This window comes from Polypterus senegalus, chromosome 10, assembly GCF_016835505.1.
Source record: "Polypterus senegalus isolate Bchr_013 chromosome 10, ASM1683550v1, whole genome shotgun sequence".
In the NCBI taxonomy this organism is placed as follows: domain Eukaryota; kingdom Metazoa; phylum Chordata; class Cladistia; order Polypteriformes; family Polypteridae; genus Polypterus; species Polypterus senegalus.
Genome location: NC_053163.1, coordinates 132,285,744 through 132,308,927, shown reverse-complemented (window position 1 = coordinate 132,308,927; position 23,184 = coordinate 132,285,744). Strand labels below are relative to the sequence as shown.

Genomic DNA, 23,184 nt, shown 5'->3' with positions numbered 1-23,184 from the left:
TGTATGTCAACCGTTGTAAAGATAACAGGCTTCATTCATCGAAATGTTCACTACCCAAATCGCTACTCGTGAATCTAAGATGTTTAACAGGCATTCCCGGTATTAACTTGTGGATTTGCCTGCGAATATTTAGTGGCAGCGTGTCTATGAACTTGTGGAATTGCCTGAGAGTATTTAGCGACAGCGTCTCTATGAACTTGTGGATTTGCCTGCGAGTATTTAGCAACAGCGTGTCTATCAACTTGTGGATTTTTCTGCGAGTATTTGACGGCAGCAGCACGAAGTTATTTCCGTCTAGCTGCATCAGAAAATGCACCACGACGTCTGACACGCCTCCTTTTTACTGTTTTCTCACAGCTTGGATTGCTGCTGTCATAATCGGTTTGAGTTTCATGGTTTGTTTCAATTACGTTAGTATTTGCAGGACTTGTGCTGAAGTGACTTTCAGCATCTGTCAAGTGTTGTAAGCATACAACCGGCTTCATCGATAACTTCACATCCAACTTTTGAGAGTTGAAACATTCATAAACATCAAAGTGTCCACTACTTGAATCGTCACCTGTGAATCTAAGATATTTAAGAGGCATTGGCGGTTCTCCAAAGGTGTAAAATATTTGGTCATTTCGGTACACTTGAAAGCGACAACCGAACAATTCAGCGGCAGCCATCAACTCACATGCAGAAGCACAGGTGAAGGGCTTAAGCATTTCACTCTTATAGTGCCCCTGTGTAGTATAATTATCTCCTGTACCGTCATCAGTCCACACCTTGAACCTGTCCCAGTCATTCAATACATAAGACACAATGTTCCTCCGGATATCAAGATTGAGCCTGATATGGCCGTACAATATGTAACACAGAGAATGTAAAAGGCAGGCAGCATCTCCGGGCATGGAAACCATTAGGTAAGTGACAGTTCTTTGATCGATGGTGATCACCTCGATAGACATGTTAATAGGGGTACGGTTGGAACGATAAAGGAAATGGGTACCTGAACAGTAAACTAAGTCTAATACCTACACAATAACTATAATCATGATAAACGAACAATAAAACAGCGGATTAAATAAAAAGGCTGCAGTTATCAGCAGGGAGACGTGAATACCATGACGAAGCAAAGAAGGGAATGAAGAGACCGGAGCGACGGACAGCCTTATATGGGCAGTCAGTCAATTACGTGGGAGGCGTGGGGATGGGGGACACAATATAGGCAGGCAGCCAACTACGTGGGAGGCGTGGTGATGGGGGACGCAACGCCACCTAACACGGCGACCGAGCTGCAGGCTATGGACGTATATATGTACGTAAGTAGGATTCAATTATGACCGTTACGCATAGAATTTCAAAATGAAACCTGCTTAACTTTTGTAAGTATTCTGTAAGGAATGAGCCTGCCAAATTTCAGCCTTCTACCTACATGGAAAGTTGGAGAATTAGTGATGAGTGAGTCAGTAAGTCAGTCAATCAGTGAGAGTTTTGCCTTTTATTTGTATAGATTCTGAAGCACTGTTGTCGATTATGATAGATGTAATAATCAAACAATGGTTTGTCCGGTTTTGCATTATCAGTTCTGTTTGGTGATGTACTAAACCCCCAACACTATCTTAAAAGTAAAAATTTAGATATTATAATGAATCCATATCTGTAATTAAAAACTTGACCCCATATTCAGAAAGATTATGGACAATGACTCTTTACCGGAACTGGTTTATTTCACAATATTTTAGTGAAACTATGTGCTTGGGTGTGGGCAAATGAATGGATGACTAAACATTCAGATTATGCGACATGAGTAAAGTAAGACTTTTTTAATGGATGTTTTTGATATTGTTTGCCACCATAGATGTCCATCCTTTCAGAAATTTAAATGTTTTTTCCACCATAACTACAAACTTTATGTAGTAAGTAGCATAAAGAAATATTTTTGAGAACTGTGTCCTCAATAGCACACAAATCTAGAGAACTGTTTAATATTTCTGATACTCTGAAAATTGTTACCAGTTAATATGTTCTTCCTGCCAAACAAATTTTGCACAAAAAAGGGCATTTAAGCTAAAGTCAAATTACTTTTCCTTAATTGGCAATAGTACCTATATGCATTGTACAGTTTTATCAACAGAAGAACAAAAAAGAAAAACATAATAACTGAATGTTATGGGACCAATTCTACCAAATATTGAGTTTAGGATTTACATGATGTTTCAATATACCTAGAAACTACTGGACAGAATTTCTGTTTTTCCTGGGTGCGTGAAGCGCTTGAGCAATTGTTTCCTGTTGCTCCATAAACAAATCTTTTTTTAAACTTCTGAAAGACTGCTAGACCTGTTCTTGGTATGCTTAACAAATATCTGCATTATTTAATGTTGTCTGCATTTTCATTGATAGATCTAACAGATAAATACATTCTTGTTTTGCCAAAATTCATTGTCTTTGTGTTGTTGCAGAAAAATTTGATGTTATTATCGTTTCAGTTTTTATGCACTTTCATTTGCTAAAAATGTGTACACATTTCTTTTTTGGTAGTATTATAATAACAAGAGGTGCAAAGAATGATAAAACAAACTGAAAATGAAGTGAATATTCGCTCACAGTTATAGTACGCAGGTCAATTTAAGGGTGTATTCACTTCAAACTGGAATATTTTCTAGACACACAGTGCATACCAACTTCTGATATAGACAATATTTAAAAATCATATGCAATTTATAGAAAAAGATTTTCAAAAATCAATACATTTCCCAAGCTGTACCAACAAAGGTAAGTTGTCCACATTTGTCACTGGTCTCTTAGGTATTGCATGATAAGAAACAAGGCAGGGAAAAAGAACAAAATTAATGGACAAACAAACAGCCAGTACTATATATGTTGCATGTTTATCAGATTACATTACAACAACTGCAGACTCCATTGCATAGGCAAGGAAAATGCTGCAGGCCCAAATCCAGTAAGTAAGCAAAACAAAATAAAGGTTACTTACATGTGTTTGGAATGTAGTAGAATGAAAAATAAATAAATAAACTGCAAAAATGGAAACTTGTCAACTGTTGTGTCTTGCTAAGAATCTGAGTGAAAATCTGGTGGAACATAAACTGCAATACAGTAGCATCCCGTAGAAGAGTTTTCCAGACCAGAAACACAAAGCAGCATTAAAATAAAATCAATGTGTTTTAAGAAGGAATTCTTTTACAAAAAGCAAATGCATAAAACAACAAAATCAAAGAAACAACTAAAATAGTAAACATATCAACAGATAAACCTTATCCTTTTTATAATTCACTGTACTCACATAGTATAATTACTTTGTTATTGTAATTTAAAATGTCTAATAAGTGGGGGTGCAATCATAACTTATAAGTACATCTGCTGTATTTTTGAAGCTAATTTTATAGATGCTATTTTTATCAAAAATATGCTGTAAAAATAATACTTAAGTGTCTCATTATAGTTTGCTGACATTTCTCAACTTCCTGCTATGTTTCATCCCTTGATTGCTGTTCAAAGGAAGCAATACCAGAGTCAACTTGCCTTTTGATTCCAGTACATTATTTATCTGACCTTTCATAATGTGGGTTAAACAAATTTCTGTGTTTTCTTATCAGGAAACAATTGTCAAGATCAATTAACAATTTAAATGGTCCCAAATAATGCCATCAATACTAAAATAACATCTATATAGTACTGTAGTTTCTTAGAAAAGATACTTATTTTCTGACAGCTTAAAAAGTGGGCAGTTGTTAAAATTACCCTGTAAATTTAAGCACCCACACTCTGATGGATGTCGCTGAATTTGGCTCATCTTCATGAAGTTTTAAAGTGTTTTTAAGTAATTTTTTTTAAAAAGAAATATCATGCTGCTGTTACACTGTTATTTATGTATATGCAAGACTACCTTCATTCTAATTTTGCTTTTTATTGTTGGGTGCCAAACAGAATTTACCTCTGCATGATTGCTGGCAGTTACAGAGTGTACCTCATCCTGTGTTAAAGAGCTCTTCTTTTCCTTCACAGGGTTTCCCATTCTAGCCACGGTTTGTTGTGTAAGCGCAAAGTTGCAGTCATCTAAAATAAAAGGTAAAGTAAGTCAGACATTTACAAAACTGGATCAATTGTGAGTGCATTACAGAGAAAGAATTTTACATCACAGAAAGGTTTACACCAGTGTGACTGGTACTATTATTTAACTGTTTTTTAAGTGCAAACATGTGCCTGCACTCACTGAAATCTGTTTAACGAACAGCTTTCTTTAGTATACAATCTGCTACATCTTAAAATCAAACTATGCTTAACAGTATTATGCAATCAAGGGCTAAAGTATGTTCTCCTGAATCTGTTGATTACATCTTACCTATTCACTATTACTATTCGTTCAGCTGAGATATACAAAATGAAACAGATCATCATCGATCCATTCCCATTTTATTGATTTCACAGCATCGGGCACAAGGGAAGAACTAATCCTGGATGAGATGGCAGTGCAAATCTAATAAATGGATCATTTAAAGGAAAAAATACCTTCAAAATATAATGAATTAGAATTAAAAATGAAAAAGAATAAACTCATACTAAAAATTATATTAAAAAAACAAGTCTTTGTTTAATTTCTGCCCTAATCTGTGGTAGACCTGGAAAAATGTAATTAAAAATCATACACCATATTTATCAGACCACTAGGATAGCATTTTTTCACTTAAGAAACATAGCAAAAGTTAGACCTCTTATATCATTGAAAGATGCTGAGAAATTAATTCACGCTTTTGTTTTCAGTCGACTAGATTACTGTAACGCACTCCTCTCAGGACTACCCAAAAAAGACATCAATCATTTGCAACTAGTGCAGAATGCAGCTACTAGAATCCTAACTAGGAAAAGAAAATCCGAACACATTTCTCCAGTTTTGATGTCACTACACTTGTTATCTGTGTCTTTCAGAATTGACTTTAAAATACTGCTTATGGTTTATAAAGCCTTAAATAACCTCACTCCATCTTATATATCGGAATGTCTGACACCTTATATTTCAAATCGTAACATTAACTACTCAAATGAGTGTCTCCTTAGAATTCCAAAAGCAAAACTTAAAAGAAGTGGTGAGGCGGCCTTCTGCTGCACCTAAAATCTGGAATAGCCTGCCAATAGGAATTCGCCAGACTAATACAGTGGAGCACTTTAAAACACTGCTGAAAACACCTTACTTTAACATGGCCTTCTCATAACTTCACTTTAATTTAATCCTGATTCACTGTATGTTCAATTCATTATAATAACTATTTATGGTGGCTCTAAAATCCGTACTAACCCCTACTCTCTCTTCTGTTTCTTTTCCGCTACCACCACCACCTACTCAAAGCATCATGATGCTCCAACATTGATGGACTAAAAGCCAGAAGTCTACATGATCATCATCATCAAGTCCTTCCGTAAGAACCCTAAATACAAAGAGGACTGTTTCATTTATGTGAGGTAGAATGCCCAGAGGGGACTGGGCGGTCTCATGGTCTGGAATCCCTGCAGATTTTATTTTTTTCTCCAGCCGTCTTCAGTTTTTTTTTTGTTTTTTCTGTCCTCCCTGGCCATCGGACCTTACTATTATTCTATGTTAATTATTGTTGATTTATTTTATTTTCTTACTGTGTCTTTTATTTTTCTATTCTTCATTATGTAAAGCACTTCGAGCTACACTTTTTGTATGAAAATGTGCTATATAAATAAATGTTGTTGTTATTTCTTCAAGTTTACACTAATTAATACCTACACAAGGTTAGAGTAAACCAGTCTTAAGGTCAGCAATTTTATTTTTTCTCGAAAAATATTTATGTTTATTTTTTTCACATTTCTGTCTGACACCCTTTGAGTCATTCTAAAATGAAATCTACTCATCATTCTCTTTAAAGTGATCAAATATGGAACACAGTTACTCAATAATATATATAAAATGCAAAGCTGACTGACTGAGTCACTTATTCATCAACAAAAATAATATTTCAGTTTAGTTTGACAGGATAATACATCTTAGTTAGTTGGTATGATCTAGGAAAGGATATTTTGAAATTTTGATATTTAGTGGTAACCCCCCTCCCCTCAACAAAAAAATGAAATGCCTAAAAATCTCAAAAATGCCCGGACGGATATGATTGAAATTTGGTGATGTTATAGAAAACTGAAAATTAGCAACCACTCTTTTTATTCCTCAATATTTGCTGGTAATAAAGCTTTACCGAGTAGGGTGTTCTTAGGTAGCGCTTCCCTTATTACTTCAGAGCACTGAGAATGTAAATAGCACAAAATAATGTGGCTTGCAATTCATGCAAATGAACAAACAATCAGAGCAGCACTATTGTGGCAAGTGAAAAAGGGCAGCTGTCCTTCACAGGAAAAAGAGACAAGGTGGAGAGCTTCATGGAAAATGATATGTGAAATTGACGAAAAACATTAGGCGAAGCATAAAGATTTGCTTAACAAGTGACCTCTTTCTTCAATGAAGAAAAAAAATACATGCAAATTTAAGACAGACTGGATTGTCGAGCACTCTTATATACATAAACTTTAGAAAGTGGTCGGTGGGGGTGGCGGACTTTCAGCTTGGTGATAAAATACATATTTTGGAGAACTGGAGTGTCCTTTCCAAGGCCAGACTGTGGTGTGCTGCAATGTTCGGCATTGCAAAGCAAAAACGGAACTGGCAGTACAGTGCACCAGCCCACTTCAAGCTTTGTGTACAACAGAAACTGGGAGCAATTCATGCCCTGGTCAGATTAAACATTTGCACAGATCACTAAAGGGGTCCCCCTTGGTCATAACATAGAGAAGATGGACATTGTACATAGCTCATGATATTATTTCTATTCCTTTTTTTTAATCTGTACAGTACTTAAAACATTGAGTTCATTCAATGGGTCACACAATGTGCAGCCTGTAAATGTCAATGCTATACATAATAAGTTAAAGGAAACTGCAATTCAGTGTATATTGCTCTTAATCTAAATCCTCCAAAACTTAACAGTAAAAGTTTACAAATCAAAGTGTTACATTCAGTTCTGACTAAAGCTACAACTTTTATAGGATCTGATATAGTGTGAAATTATATTTATACCCAAAATTCCTACTAATTCCTCTAAAAAGGTGTTTTTCAATGACCATCAACAAAAGCCAAGTCACTAGGGGAAGCAAGAATTAATCTACAGCAGGAATACTTTATTCATGTGCATATGCACATAGCATGCTCCTGAGTGGGCATAAGAGTGGCACAATGGCAGATCCTCCCTACATGGAGTTTGCATGTTCTCCTCGTGCCTGCATGGGAACTCCAGTGAACTAATAATATTAGACCCAGGGGCAAAAATATTGTATACTGAAAAGTACTCAGTTATTTACACTCAACACTATAACCAAGGTCTATTGTCTGAAGAAATCTCCTTTAAAAAGCCAGCTAGTTTGTAATATAATTAAAACAATCTTTAATGTGAAAACTAATAATTACAAGTGTCCGAAAGAACAACATAAATCCAGAAATTTAATAAAGTGTTTTTCCCACTAAGCATCACCCAAAATACTTGAAAATACAGAAACATTGGTTCAACTGTTGCAACATATATCCTGTTAAGTAACTTATTCTGTTTAACAAGTATTACTCAAGTAACAACCTTTAGGATTTCAAATTCTAAGCCACTTTGCCCACATGTATTATGAAAAAGGCATCAGTAAAGCTCATTTAGAAATGTTTTGCTGAGGCAACAGCACATATATCAAGAAGCAGGCTTATTTATAAATTCCTGATACGAATATAACAGATATAACTTAGTTTAAACTCACCAGAAACACTCCTTCAGTAGCAAACTTTAAGTGAAAACAGTACAACTATCTCTTACCTCACTCATGGAAGCTGTCACTGCAGGATTTGTAGAGCAAATTAGGTGAGAGGTTCATGCACTGTAGGTTCTGCCCTTAGTTTCTGATTTACTGAATTCATCATGTACAAGCAAAGCACAGCCAACCAACACGTGACTTTCAATAATATAATGAAACTGGTGTAAATCTGTAGCTTACTTTTTAAAACAAAGGGAATAACAGATTTAATCTAAATGACACTAACCCCAAAAGTGACTTGGACTTGGAATTTCCCAAGTCAGACTTGGGGTGACGTGTAATGATCTGCTTTAGAGTGTTAAGCCAGAATAAATCTTGGGACAGTAATCTTCTGCCAATCTCATCAATATTCATGAGCGGTGTGGAGCCTTCAACCAAAAGACAGTGGCATGTAAATGAGAAGCTATCAAGCCAGTTTTAGAACAGATTGAAACAGAACCATTAGTTGAAACAAGTTATAGTGATGACAATGTGAACTGGTCATCAAACGTTGACATGGATAGAGAAACTGATGCATACACCACTGTACAACCGAACTGCGATGAAAAGCCCAGTGAATTTGCATGTCTAAATGTTCATCACGGTGCAAGTAGCTGCATGACAAAAAGATTAAATGAAAGTGATCAAATAATTATGTGTTGTAACCTATAATACTGTCCTCTTCAAAAGTACTAGAACAGCAAGGCCAATTAATTTGTTTTTGTTGTGCACTGAATACATTTGTATGTGCAATCAAAAGATGAATATGAGAAAGTCACAATCATACATGAGAAGAACGTGAGTAAAAACCACATATGAAAAGAGTTCAAAGTGGTGATGCTACAGCACTGTATTAACACAATTGAGGTGAAAAACAGCAGAAGTCATGTCTGGAAATACATTGCGGTTTAGGCAGGAGAATTTCAGCATGTAACGATGGTAATGCTATTGCATTATTTGAAAATAAAAAAGGCAAAACATATGCCCACACAGCCTCTCATGATTGCCATTTTTATCTCATTATGGAGTTAAGTCTGAAAAAAATCTGTGCATACTTTGAGAAATGAGACTTCAAAATATTAAATGTAATCATCTAACTTGCAGTGTCTCAAATTTCTAACAGGAGATAAAATGGTATGGGGGCTTCACATTCAATTTCAGATTGCAATGTGTATGTATACAGATGTCCTTTAAGCATCCATTCATTTTCTAACCAGCATTTGTGGTAAGCTCGCATGCATCTAAAATCACACCTATAGAGTTGTGAGTTGTTGGAAGAAAATGCACACTGGCGGTACTGCTAACAACAGCTGTAGCAAGTATAAATCAAAGCTAGTTTTAAACCAATTGTCTATTTGCCTTATTTACACCAACAATGAACAATTGTTGTCTGCAGTTATTGAAGTGCCTAATCGAAGAGACATGCCAGCAGTTACCAAGAATGCCATACAAGCAGATTTCATCACTGAAAACAAATCTGCAAACCCAGAGGAAACCCACGCAGATGCAAGAACACATGCAAACTCCACTCACGGAGGACCTGAGCCATGAACCCTGGTCTGCTTACTGTGAGGCAGCAGCACTACCATTGCACCACCACCAGCTAATGTTGCAAATATAAATCTTACAGTAGAAAATGTTACAAACTTTAACAGTGATTCTCTGACAAACCACATTTTACAAGCATGTTATTTAAAAAACAACTTTAAAGAGTTTGTTTAAATGAAAATTTTTGGAATGATCTTGGAATTCACTAACTCACCTATACTTGGTGCACTGGCCGATTCCCAGCTAAGTTTAAAAAATTAATTTGATATTTATGAATGCCAATACTAGTCTACTTATGTGACTGTTAGGTAACTACTTGAAGAATACAGCACAACTTTAAAGCTGTTGTTATTGTTAGTATTTATATATTTTATATAGTGTTACAGAAAAAGGCAAAATATTGTTCACTTGAATAATGAAGGTACTTTGAATTAAATTAATGGAATTTTTGTTTTTGTCATGGTATTGAAAAATTAATGAGTTTCATTCTGATATCACGGTATCCCTAGTCCAGCGATAACAGGACTTCTGGAAGCTATTCTAAATAATCATCAATGGTAAAATAATATATGTCTGGATTTAATGAATCCAGTTCAATCTTGTGATACTATAGAAGGGAGCAATTTCACAATTCTTTCAGCAAAATCTCATTGAACAGTAGCATGATTGCTCACTTAAAGAGGTCTTTATTGTAAATTTGGAAAAACAAAAATTTACACATTGTGTTTGTGTTACAAATGTTATCTTCCCTAGCTTTTTTCAATATACCTAACATTAATGGAGCTATTTAGAAAAAGTTAACACTTTTATTGGGAAAACTAATCAAGCAAATAGTATGGTATATTTTAATTCTTAATCAAATAGACAGAACTGGAGGATTGGCTTTGTTGTTACTATTTATAAAAAAAGGTGTTCTAGTTTCTCTTTGTGTTTTATTATGTTTAATATGATTGTGTTTAATACGATTAGACAAACACAGAGGTTTTTAAAGTATACATTCTGCTTTATTTGTAAGTGAAAAATGTAGTGTTATTTAGAAGGAAACATGTTGATTTTTTATTGTGCCAACCACTTAGCTTGTTAATTATGATTACTTTAAAAAAAAAAACAAATGGATTAACATTATGGGGCAAAAATCCACTGTGAAATCTTAAACAACATTGTTCACATGTTAACTAACTTAATAGGAAGAATCCCAACTTATATTCCATAACTGCAAGGGATAGTTATGTCTCATCTAAAGCTAAAAATGGCAAATGTTCAAGGAACAGTCAAAAAGCTTTTATAATTTGGCAAGAATTAATTAGGGCTGTTAAAAAATAAACACATACAGTCACTGCTTACTGCAATACTGAATAGTATTCTATTATTGTAATGTGATTTACAAGCTCAATAAAAAAGGTAAAAAGAAATATTTCCAAAATCGCTGGAACTAATGAAATTACATTCTGCAACAATGCAACCGAATTTACACCGCACACAGGTATATTGAGACCAAGAAGTAAAATTCCAGTCTTGAGCTAAGGTTTAATTTGGCACACCTAATTCCAAAATACACAGAAATATTAACCTACTGCATTTACTCTGTATACATTACACAAACAGAAAATGGAATGAGTATGGACTCTGACCGAAAAAAAAACCCAAAAAAACATCATGCTTAAACAGATAATATATGCCTGTAAAATAAGTGACTCATTACACAAAAACATCCAGCTTTCAAAGAAGGTGGTGGTCATGTAGCCCACTGGCAAGCTCGCAAGTTAACCATTAGCTCCACCTAAACTTTTTTTATCTTGTAATGCACAGTCTTTGTATCTTCTTGCATCATTTGGAGGATGGATAAACACTGCAGTGTTTCTCAAAGATAATGGTTTTCAAATTTGGAACTAAAGCTGCCAGTGTGCAGATTTATATTTCAACAGACTTCAATAATGTGACCTCTATGTGCTTTTAATTGAATTACTTGTTAAATTAGTCTTTATCGATACATGGTTTTGTAGTTATAATGCAGCAAGAGTGTTAATGAAATATTTTAAGAAAATTAGAAACATTTTTATTTTTCTATATAAGTTTTGCTTAATTGTTTTTTTTTTTTTTTGCATGCTTAATTGAAGCCAAACTCTGACAATTAGCAAACAACATAATGAAGAGCAGACACAGTTGTAAACAAAAACAAACACTTAAAAAATTCCATTCCATTCTAACTTTATTAGTGCTACAGAATAAACTTCTGTGTGAAAGCAAAATAATGGTTTTAGAAAATGGGCTATAAACAAAATTACAAACAGCTCTTTACTTTGCTGCCTTTAAATAAATGAGATTCTCCTGCTGCTTAAAATCAGATGGAACATCTTCTTAACCTTTTCATAAGCTTTTCTATTCCAAACCTCATCGAAAACTATGAATTAGTGTAAGCATGCTTTGTATCTAAGAGTCTCTTAACATCATATACTCTATGAAGATTACTGAACTTTCTTTGCAAATAAGATACTCTGTCTTTCCTTTTACCTCTGTAATAAAAGTGTTTACACTGAAAATTTCTTTAAAGCACATCTTTAATATTGAACTTTGCCATTTGATTTTCTCACTAATCTTTTTTACTGTATATTGTGATCCTTTTCTGACTAAAGACTACTATTTTGATTTATCCTTCAAAAAAGCCTATTATTTACATAATTTCTCCAATTTTTAATAACATTTAAAAAGCCTTTGTAAACTTGACCTTTTTATCTGAGTCACTACAATATGCATAAGTGGCAGCTCAATTTAAAGTCATAAATTAATTTAATATATACAGTTTTGAGACATGTAAACCAAAGTACCCAAAGAGATTACAATAAAACAAAAAGGGATACAAAGCTGTCATGGTATACATTCAAAAATACTACATAAAAATTAAACTAATTCGGAGCCACCAGATACATGGGAAAAGTAACCTAAAGACATAACCACATGGATAAACGGAAAGAAACAAAAAAAAACAAGCAAAAAAACTTCCTACAAAGACTAAATTGGGATTCTTCAAATCTAATCTCATCAATCTCTCATTCCTTATCCTAGTCTCTAACAGCAAGAAAGATCTAAACAGCACTAGTACTACTATTTTATAAAATGCTTTCAGTTAGACTTTTACTGTTTTAAATCATAATTCTACATGACAATTACTAAATAATCTGCAAATTATCCATCACAGTGTATTTTTTAAATATTTTTTATTGATTTTAATTAGGAAATAAATTCCATGCAATCAAGTCAAACTTGACAAGGCAAAGCAAAATTCAACCCCCATCCAAGAGACAGAGAGGAGAACCACTGACCAAATCTACTCCACAAAAGCAACAAGAAAGTCTTTTCCCTGAAATGGAAGCTTATTCTGACCCACTGACTTGAAAGTAGTGGGGTGGGATTCTTCCAGTTGAGTAAGATCAGTCTCGTGCTAGTAGTGAGGTGAAGGCAAATATAGTTTGTTTATCCTTCTCCACTTTAAGCCTGTTTGGAAGTCAACCGAACACAGCTGTTAATGGGTTCAGAATAACTGTGATACCAAGGCTGTCTGACAGGCATTCAATGATTTTTGTCCAAAATGTTGTTCATTTTGTGCATGCCCAGAACATGTGACCTAGTGAGGCTGGAGCTGGATTACAATGTTCACAAGTTGAATCTTGCCCTGGAAACATTTTGGACAATTTTAAACAAGACAGATGCGCTTGATAAAAGATTTTAAGTTGAATGATTGAATGATTTGCGCATATGGAACTAGAGTGTATTCTGTGCATGGCTGCCTTCCACTCCTTTAATAATATATTAAGTAACAGATCCTTTTCCCAAGGTACTCTGGGGTCTTTGAAAGGAAGGGAATTTATAATACTGTTATAAATTGCAGAGATGCTATATGAGTCTTCTGATCAGTATTTCTCCTGGAATAAAACTAGGGGGGGATGTGAGGAAAATGTTCACTGGATACAAAGACATTATCTGTGTACAAGTACATAAGTGTTTTAATTGAAGACATTATCCAAACATTACATAAAGTATATGTTTGAGAGGGTGGAAAAAAGGTGGTTGTCATGTAGAGATGCAACAAATAAAAACTTCTCTGTCTTAAAGTGCTTCTACATTGGTTCCATGATTCTGAAGAGAATGGATGTAAATTGGATTAATGATGTACTGACAGTAATTTGTATTAACTGGAGCACACTGCAGGGAATATAAAGAAGTACTTCAAGGATGTATTTCTATTGCAGACTATATATATTCATCAATTTGTGTAGATGTCCAGGGGCATCATGTATAAACAGTGCATACACACAGAAATGTTGCATACGAACGTTTCCACGTTCAAATCGCGATGTATAAAACCAAAATTTGGTGTAAAGCCACGCACATTTCCACGGTATCTCATACCCTGTCGTACGCAAGTTCTGCGCTCGGTTTTGCAGACTGGCGGCACCCAGCTTCAAAGCAGTGCTACTGTTCCTGTGTGGTTACCCTTTCTTACTTAGATCTACATTCCTGACGTGGCTTTATAAATACACTGAAACTAACCGCATATTGTTTATTAGTGTAATGCATCTGATTGTAATTAACCTTGTGACAGATAGAGGGCGCTATTGTCCTCTTGAACCCTCTGATCAGACTTCAAACACCTGGAAAAAGTCCAAATATTAAATTTATTTGAACAATAATGTGCACTAAGCACCTTCCACTCCACAATACGTATCTATACTAATAAAAGGCAAAGGCCTCACTGACTCACTCACTACTAATTCTCCAACTTCCCGTGTAGGTAGAAGGCTGAAATTTGGCAGGCTTATTCCTTACAGCTTACTTACAAAAGTTAAGCAGGTTATTTGCATCCATTCCCAATCTGAACACTCATAAAGTTATAATGGCTGGGGACTTAAATCCACTTTTAGATAAGACTTCCTCCACAGGGGGAATGGCAACTAACACCACAAAGATAATTACAAAGTTTATAACTGATCACAACTTATCAGATCCCTGGAGGTTTTTAAACCCAAATTCAAGAACATATTCTTTCTACTCACCAGTACATCATTGCTACTCAAGGATTGATTACTTCTTTATAGATAATAACTTCTTGCCTAAGATTAAATCTTGTAAATACGATGCTATTGTTATTTCGGACCATGCCCTATGATCTTGGAGCTGAAATTACTAAGCCCCATACACTCACCCGCAGATGGCCTCAACCGCTTCTATTAGCTGACGAGAATTGTACTGAATTTATATCCAAACAAATCAAATTCTTTCTAGAGACAAATACATCCCCCGAGATCTCTGCAGGAATACTCTGGGAAACTCTTAAGGCCTTCTTAAGAGGACAGATTATCTCATATCTTTCCCACAGAAATAAATCCGAAGCGAAGAAAGTAGCAGAGATAAAAAGCGAAATTACTAAAATAGATGAAGAACATGCCAGACTACCAAGCGAGACTCTACATAGGAGGAGGCAGGCTCTACATTCAGAATTAAACCTCTTGACAACTAAAGAAACTGAACAACTAATTTACAAATCCAGACATCATTATATGAACATGGAGAAAGCTAATAAGCTTTTAGCTCAACAAATTCACAAGCAAGAAGTGCATAGCGCAATCTCGGTAATCACTAACACGAACGGAGATAAAATCATAGAACACAAAAATATAATGCACACTTTCAGAGACTACTATAAATCCCTATATACTACTGAGTTTAAAGAAGACAATATACAATCTAATGCATTTCTGGATACATTACAGATACCACAAATTGGCGCTTTTAGTGTGGAGGAACTTGATAAACCTCTGGCATTATCAGAATTACTAGATGCTATAAAGTCACTCCAAGGTGGAAAAGCAGCAGGCCCTGATGGCTACCCTGCAGAGTTTTACAAGAAATTCTCGCTCAGCTAGCTCCCTCCTATTAGCAACATTTACAGAAGCCAGAGATAACTAATCTCTTCCACAAACCTTTTGCCAAGCACTAATCACTGTCTTTCCAAAACAAAATAAGGACTTATTACAATGTGCATCATACAGACCAATTTCACTTCTGAATAACGACGTTAAAATACTCTCTAAAATCATAGCTAGAAGGATGGAGAAAGTGCTCCCTCGTAATATCACAAGACCAAACTGGATTTATTAGGGGCCGACACTTATCTTCAAATCTTCGCCTGTTTAATGTAATATACTCACCAACTAAATCAAACACCCCAGAAATATTATTATCATTGGATGCAGAAAAAGCATTCGACATGATTGAATGGAAATACCTTTTACTATTTGGAGAAGTTTGGGTTTGGCCCGAACATTTGTGCATGGATTAAATTACTGTATACTAACCCAGAAGCTTCAGTTTGCATCAATAACATTTGCTCAGACTACTTTAAACTAGAGCGTGGCACAAGACAAGGATGCCCTTGTCACCACTGCTGTTTGCAATTGCCATTGAACCACTGGCAATACATTGTCGAAATACTGATCAGATAAAGGGGATTAGCAGAGAAGGACTGGAACAGAAAATCTCATTATATGCAGATGACATGGTACTGTATATATCGGACCCAGAAAATTCTGTGCCTGCAGTCTTAGCAGCACTCACAGAATTTCAAAAGATCTCTGGTCTCAGAATTAATCTGAATAAAAGTGTACTCTTTCCAGTGAATTCTCAAGCATATAATATTAGATTAGACACCCTACCTTTTATCATTGCAGAACAGTTTAAATACCTAGGGGTAAACATCACAAGTAAACATAAAGCTCTTTATCAACAAAATTTAGCGTCTGCATGGAAAAAATTAAACAAGACTTGCATAGATGGTCAACCCTTCATCTCACACTAGCTGGAAGAATTAACACTGTTAAGATGAATATTCTTCCTAAGCTCCTTTTTATTTCAAAACATCCCAATATACATTAATAAATCATTCTTTAAGCAATTAGATTCAACAATAACCTCATTTATTTGGAATTCAAAACATCCACGCATCAAAAGAGCGACCCTACAAAGACAAAAGGCAGAAGGCGGCATGGCTCTACCTAACTTCCAGTTTTATTACTGGGCAGCAAATATACAGGATAAGAACCTGGACACAAATAGAAGAACATACACAGGCATGGACCGCAATAGAAGTAAAATCCTGCAGTACTTCTTTGTATTCCTTGCTCTGTGCTCCAATAAACACACGTTATCGGCAATACACTAATAACAATTGTGCTCCACTCACTTAGAATCTGGAACCAATGTAGAAAGCATTTTAAGACGGAGAAGCTTCTATCTGTGGCACCTCTGCAAGAGAACCACCTCTTTCAACCTTCACAAACATATGCAGTTTTAATATCTGGAAAAATTTGGAATTAACTTGCTTAGAGATCTTTATATAGACAACGTCTTTGCATCCTATGAACAATTACATTCCAAATTTAACATTCCAGCTACACATTTCTTTCACTATCTTCAAATCAGGAACTTTGTTAAACAGAACCTTCCAGATTTTCCTCATCTTGCACCCTCATCCACTGGAAAAATATTGCTCAATTTCAAGGATTAGACTCCATCTCTACAATATATAAAATCATTTTACAATCCCTTCCTTTCAAAGATCCAAGAGGACACTGGGAAAAGATCTCTCAATTAATATATCAGAAAAGGAGTGGAAAGTAGCAATGCAGAGAATTCACTCAAGCTCCATATGCAAAGCATACAATTATACAACTCAAAATTATATATCGAGCACATCTGTCTCGACTAAAACTCTCAAAATGTTTCCAGGGCATGATCCAACCTGCGACGTTGCAACCAAGCCCCAGCCTCACTGGGTCACATGTTCTGGGCCTGCACCAAATTAACATTATTCTGGACAAAAATTTTAATTACCTCTCAGACAGCCTTGGACTCACAATCCCTCCTAACCCATTAACAGCTGTGTTTGGGGTTCTTCCAGAGGGCTTAAAGTGGAGAAGGACAAACAAATTGTGATTGCATTCACTACACTGTTGGCACGCAGACTTATTCTGATAAACTGGAAGAACCCAAACTCTCCTCTTTTAAGTCAGTGGGAAACTGATGTGTTATATTATTTGAAATTGGAAAAAATCAAATACTCAGTTAGAGGATCCGTATAGACTTTTTCAAAACATGGCAGGATCTAATCAGTAATATTTTAAAATAAGTTTATAAAGCACAGAGAATTTATTAATTTAGGTATTTTACAAGCCTTAAATTTTACACTTTGGCTTGCTCTCTCTCTCAGGGTGGGGATCGATCTGTTCTTAACTAATTCTTCTTTTTGTAAAAACTTGATTGCTTTGTATGGATTGTAATAAAATTAATAAAAAAAAAAAGTTAAGCAGGTTTCATTTCGAAATTCTACACGTAACGGTCATAACGGTCGATAACGGTCGACAACATCCGCCATGTTGAACTTTCTTAATTACAGCTCCATCTTCACGGAATTTGGTAGGCGGCTTCCCTGCGCTAACCAAAACTGATGTACGTACTTATTTCGATGGTATGACGCCACTGTCGGCCGCCATATTGAACTTTCCAACGTCACTAATTCTCCAACTTCCCGTGTAGGTAGAAGGCTGAAATTTGGCATGCTCATTCCTTACAGCTTACTTACAAAAGTTAAGCAGGTTTCATTTCAAAATTCTACACGTAACAGTCATAACGGTCGACAACATCCGCCATGTTGAACTTTCTTATTTACAGCACCATCTTCATGAAATTTGGTAGGCGGCTTCCCTGCGCTAACCGAAACCGATGTACGTACTTATTTCGATGGTATGATGCCACTGTCGGCCACCATATTGAACTTTCCTACGTCACTAATTCTCCAACTTCCCGTGTAGGTAGAAGGCTGACCCCATTTTCATGAAATTTGGTACGCGGGTTCCCAACGCTAACTGAATCCTACTTACGCATATAATACGTCCATAGCCTGCAGCTCGGTCACCGTGTGAGGTGCCGTTGGGTCCCCCATCCCAACGCCTCCCACGTTGTTGGCTGCCTGCCTATATAAGGCCGTCCGTCGCTCCAGTCTCTACATTCCCTTCTTTGCTTTGCCACGGGATTCACGTCTCCCTTCTGATAACTACAGCCTTTTAATTTAATCCACGGCTTCTCCGCGGTTTTATTGTTCGTTTATTACGATTATAGTTATTGTGTAGGTATTTTAGACTTACTTTACATTGTTCAGGTACCCATTTCTTTTGTCATTCCAACCGTACCCCCATTAACATGTCTATCGAGGTGATCACCATCGATCAAAGAACTGTCACTTACCGAGTGGTTTCCATGCCCGGAGATGGCACCTACCTTTTCCATTCTCTTTGTTACATATTGCACGGCCATATCAGGCTCACTCTTGATATCCGGAGGAACATTGTGTCTTATGTATTGAATAACTGGGACAGGTTCAAGGTGTGGATTGATGACGGTACAGGAGATAATTATATTACACAGGAGCACTAGAAAGTGAAATGCTTAAGTCCTTCACCTATGGATCTGCATGTGAGTTGATGGCTGCCGCTGAACTGTTCGGTTGTCGCTTTCAAGTGTACCGAAATGGCCAAATATTTTACACCTTTCGACAACCGCCAATGCCTCTTAAACATCTTAGATTCACAGGTGATGATTTCAGTAGTGGACACTTTAATGTTTATGAATGTTTAACCTCTCAAAAGCTGGATGTGAAGTTATCGATGAAACCGGTTGTATACTTACAACGCTTGACAGATGCCGAATGTCTCTTCAACACAATTCCTACAAATACTGTCGTAATTGAAACAAACCATGAAACTCAAACCGATAATGACAGCAGCAATCCAAGCTGTGGGATTTGAAACAAGATTACTTTTCACATGGCCAACTGTATGTTGCATACTCAAGAGTAAGCTCAGCGCACAGCTTGGTCATATTACAATCGGAGGATCTGAACTCACAATGTGGTATACAAAGAGATCCTTAACAAATAATTATTGGTATATTTTCCCTCAGTTTAAAAAGATTTAATTTTCTTCTTGATAAAAATTTTAAGGCAGTACTTCGCCGTTGCGAAGCGCAGGTATTTTACTAGTACAATAATAAACCAATAGCCAATAATACACAATCCTCCAACTCCCAGACTCGTTGCCACCCTTCCTCCCGACTCAGCTCATCCGTCTTGGATTTCCCAGAGTCCTTTATAGTCCTTGACCCGGAAGTGCTTCTGAACCCTCAGCCCATGTGACTTCCTAGCACTTCCGGGTCTGATCAAAAACTCTTCTTTTTCATCGAGGAAGTACGTCATTTCCTCTGTCGCTGTGATTAAGATGTACTTCCGGGTTATGGGGAAAATAGAAGTTCTTTCTCCTTCCTGCAGCATCTCCTGGAGGCCCCCATGGTATCCAGCAGGGCTGTGATGTAAAACTCCACTGTCCATGATGCCCTGCTGGAACTCAGGGCACCTCTATGTTGCAAGAAGGGCTCCACCTGGCGACCTGGGGGTATTGGCTGGGATGAATGGCTGGCCATATCCCACAACCTGTAACAATATAATGGTCCAGGGAATAGCCATAGTGTTCCAAAACCATAACTGCTTTAGCGTTGTTACTGTCAGTGCAGCTTTTTTCTTCTTTCAGTTGCTCCCGTCAAGGGTTGCCATAGCGGATCATCTTTTTCCATATTACTCTCACTGCACCACTCGGAGTATTTATATCACTATATCTGAGTAGGGAATCACAGCGGAAGCTGATCGGAAAGAGAATTATCGGGATACAGCATCAAGCACATGCTGCTTCAGCCATGGCTAAACACTTCAGAGACTTTCTCGTACGGACCTCGTGGTTACGAAACAGTTTCATCCCAAGAACTTTAAACACAGTCAATCAGTCCATCAAGTGCTCCTTGTAGAACTGTTTGTACTTAGAAGTACAATCACCTCACTGTAAACTTGCACTACAGTTATAATATTGCACAACCTGCGCCACTTTATATATGTATTTACATATGATGACGATATCATTTTTAAGATGAAATGCAGCAAAATATGTTGATTATATTATACAGATAAAACTTTAACTTCATTTAAATAATCTGTATTGTTAATAATTAAACATGTGAGGACACGATGCTGCAGCGCTAGCTAGTTCACAGATTGATCCTACCTCGTGCTGTATTCTTGCTGGGCTGGTGCGACACTGGAAGGATAGATGGATAGAATAATTAAACACGTACTACAAAGATATTTCAATGTTCCTTAAAAGTTTTGAAGAATCGTCATTGTAAGTTTACAGATGGCTTAACGTCTATTACAGAGCTGACTGTGTGGCAATTGGGTATTTGGAGAAAGACAAGGACAGGTATTGGAAGTTAGTACATTTGAAAGAGACAGTACTGCTGCAATACTTTCATCGAAGGTCGCGCATGCGCCACCATGTTCCCATGTTTAATAACATGCTTTCATTCCTATCATCATGAAAAAGATATCACGTATACATCTCAGTATTTTAATTATTCAGAGAGCTGTAATATTACAAATGTAATGGATATTGTGTCCTGTCGGAGAAAGAGAAAGCATGGAAGCACGTAGTGATTCACACACAATGAGCACATAGAAGATCACATACAAAACAAAGCATTTAACGTGCTACTTTAGTTACGATGGGAATTGAGAAACTAGTAAATTAAACGATTTTAAGATGAAGTTTATGATGTTCTACTTTCATGAATTACGTGATTAAAGTGGAAATTTCGAGATTAAAGTTGACATTTCGTGCTTCTTTCCCACTGTGTGCCTATTTTTTTTTTTCTGTACCCTAATAAGCTTTCATATGGCACTCAGACAGTGGGCTACAACTCGCCTTTTCACAGCGACTTTGATATGTGACAATTTCTTTTTTATTTCAGGCACTGTGCGACTTTGTCAACTTGAGCTTTTGAGTTTCTCCAACACTCTGTCACTCGAACAACTTCCTTTTGTTGATTATACCACTGTTTAAACCAACAAATAGTACGTTTTTCCTTGCCTCCACTTGGTATTCGCTGAAATTCTTATATTTTCCCCTGTGCTTTTCCCATTGTCTTTTCACAGAAGGCTGAGCTTAAGGGCTATTTATATTCATTTGCATATTCAAAGAGGCGTAATTCTGGGAGGAGCTGGGGCGGGTCAGCAGGCGCATTACTTTTCACGCTGATCAGGATTTATGTAGCAGAAGAACATGGAAGTTTGCGTACGCACAGATTCCTGCACCTGGATTTTTCTTTGCGTATGCACATTCCCGGTTTTGTGCTTACGCCATGTTATAGTGTGAGTTCTACGCAAGGCGTTATACATGAGACCCCAGGTCTTTATAGCTTGTATATTTGCCATCCAGCAATACAATTTAAAGTTATGTAGTGCCATACCCCTTATTGCTTTAGGTCATTGTAGAGTCACCTTTTGGATGTGTGGAAGTTTCAAATTTCAAATAAATGATATGATTGAGTCTAATTTCGTAAAAAAAATATTTGTTAATGTATATGGGGATGCTTTGAAATAGGAAGAGAAGCTAGGGAAGGATGATAATCTTAGAAATGTTGATTCTCCCTGCTAATGTAAGATGGAATGTAGACCTTCTCTTCATGTGTTGTTAAATTGTTTCCATGCAGACAGCAAACTTTTGTTGAAAAAGACCTTTATATTTACTTGTGATATTTACCCCTAGATATTTAAACTGATCTGCTAACATCACAGTTTAAAAATTGTGCAGCTTGATATGAGGCAAATTACACAAAGAAGGTTCTTACAGCACCGAAAAAAAAAAAAACACAAATTTAAAAGAAGTTAGAAAATGTATGCACAGTTTCAGGAACATGTGGGAACTCACGCTTAGTCCACACCAACAATGATATTTTGAAAATATCACTCCAAAGGTTTTTTGATTGTCAATTAAAAAGGAAGAAACATGTAACTCTTTCCCATTGGGCATGTGTAGTTGTTTGTCAGCCAAGCAGTGTTTGTTTATGGAGTTGATGCAAATACTGAAAGTATGGGGAAAATAAAGAGCATCTAAAGAATAAACTAAACTGGACTTTTCATTTTTAGACAGATGATGCTCAACTGTTTTTACAGGTTATAAAAGAAGTATAAAGTAGCCATATTCATTTAAAATAGGCATACACTGGGAGTATAACCAGATACTCTGGTGCTTCAAGTATTTGCAACACAAATCAGCCAACACATAGAAATTAAGAAAACACTACATCCAGGGTAAAGATGACATCACAAAAGGCACTGTCAAAACAAAACTGAAGTCAATGCCTGATTACATTAAACTTGTATATCAGCATTAAAAAAAAAGCTCAATTTTCCTAAAAAAAAAAACTGTTGTGTCACTAGTGATATTCAATTAATGCACTCTGAAGAGTGTTTACAAAGTCTGCCTTTACTTGGACAAGCAGAAGACATGGCAATAGAGTTCCCATTAGCATGTCAATAACTTGTACTTCCTTTTTGTTTTGCTGTTATCAGTGGCTATCAGATATTAAAAGAATATACAATATGATATAAAGTCTCTCAAGATAAATTTGAACCCCTAAGTTAATTAGAAACTGATGTCATGTAGAATGTTTCTCATTTTAAAGATAAAACAATTTAAAAAATTTGTCAATGTTTTTTGAATGGGAGAATTCAACCTTATAATGGGTTGTACAACTTGCTTGTAAAGTCCACTGGGAGCAGTGTTGTTTCATGTAAACAGACGGACATAAGACAGACATGATGGCAAAAATAAGTACTTCTACATTTTATGGAACACT

General features: G+C 36.1%; 1 protein-coding gene across 3 annotated transcripts in view; it reads right to left on the bottom strand.

The window, feature by feature from the left end:
* The window catches only part of slc25a42 (solute carrier family 25 member 42), a 39,936-nt gene that overhangs the window by 13,528 nt on the left and 3,224 nt on the right, over nt 1–23,184 (bottom strand). The window contains exons 1-2 of one of the 3 annotated variants that reach the window (XM_039766687.1): nt 7,869–7,934; nt 3,941–4,062 (exon numbers count right to left, since the gene is read on the bottom strand). In XM_039766687.1, the coding sequence (XP_039622621.1) occupies nt 3,941–4,021 (81 nt within the window). In that variant the 5' untranslated portion in view covers nt 4,022–4,062; nt 7,869–7,934. Of the gene's footprint in view, nt 1–3,940; nt 4,063–7,812; nt 7,935–23,184 lie in introns of those variants that run through there. The other 2 variants (XM_039766686.1, XM_039766685.1) reach the window with 2 other exon arrangements.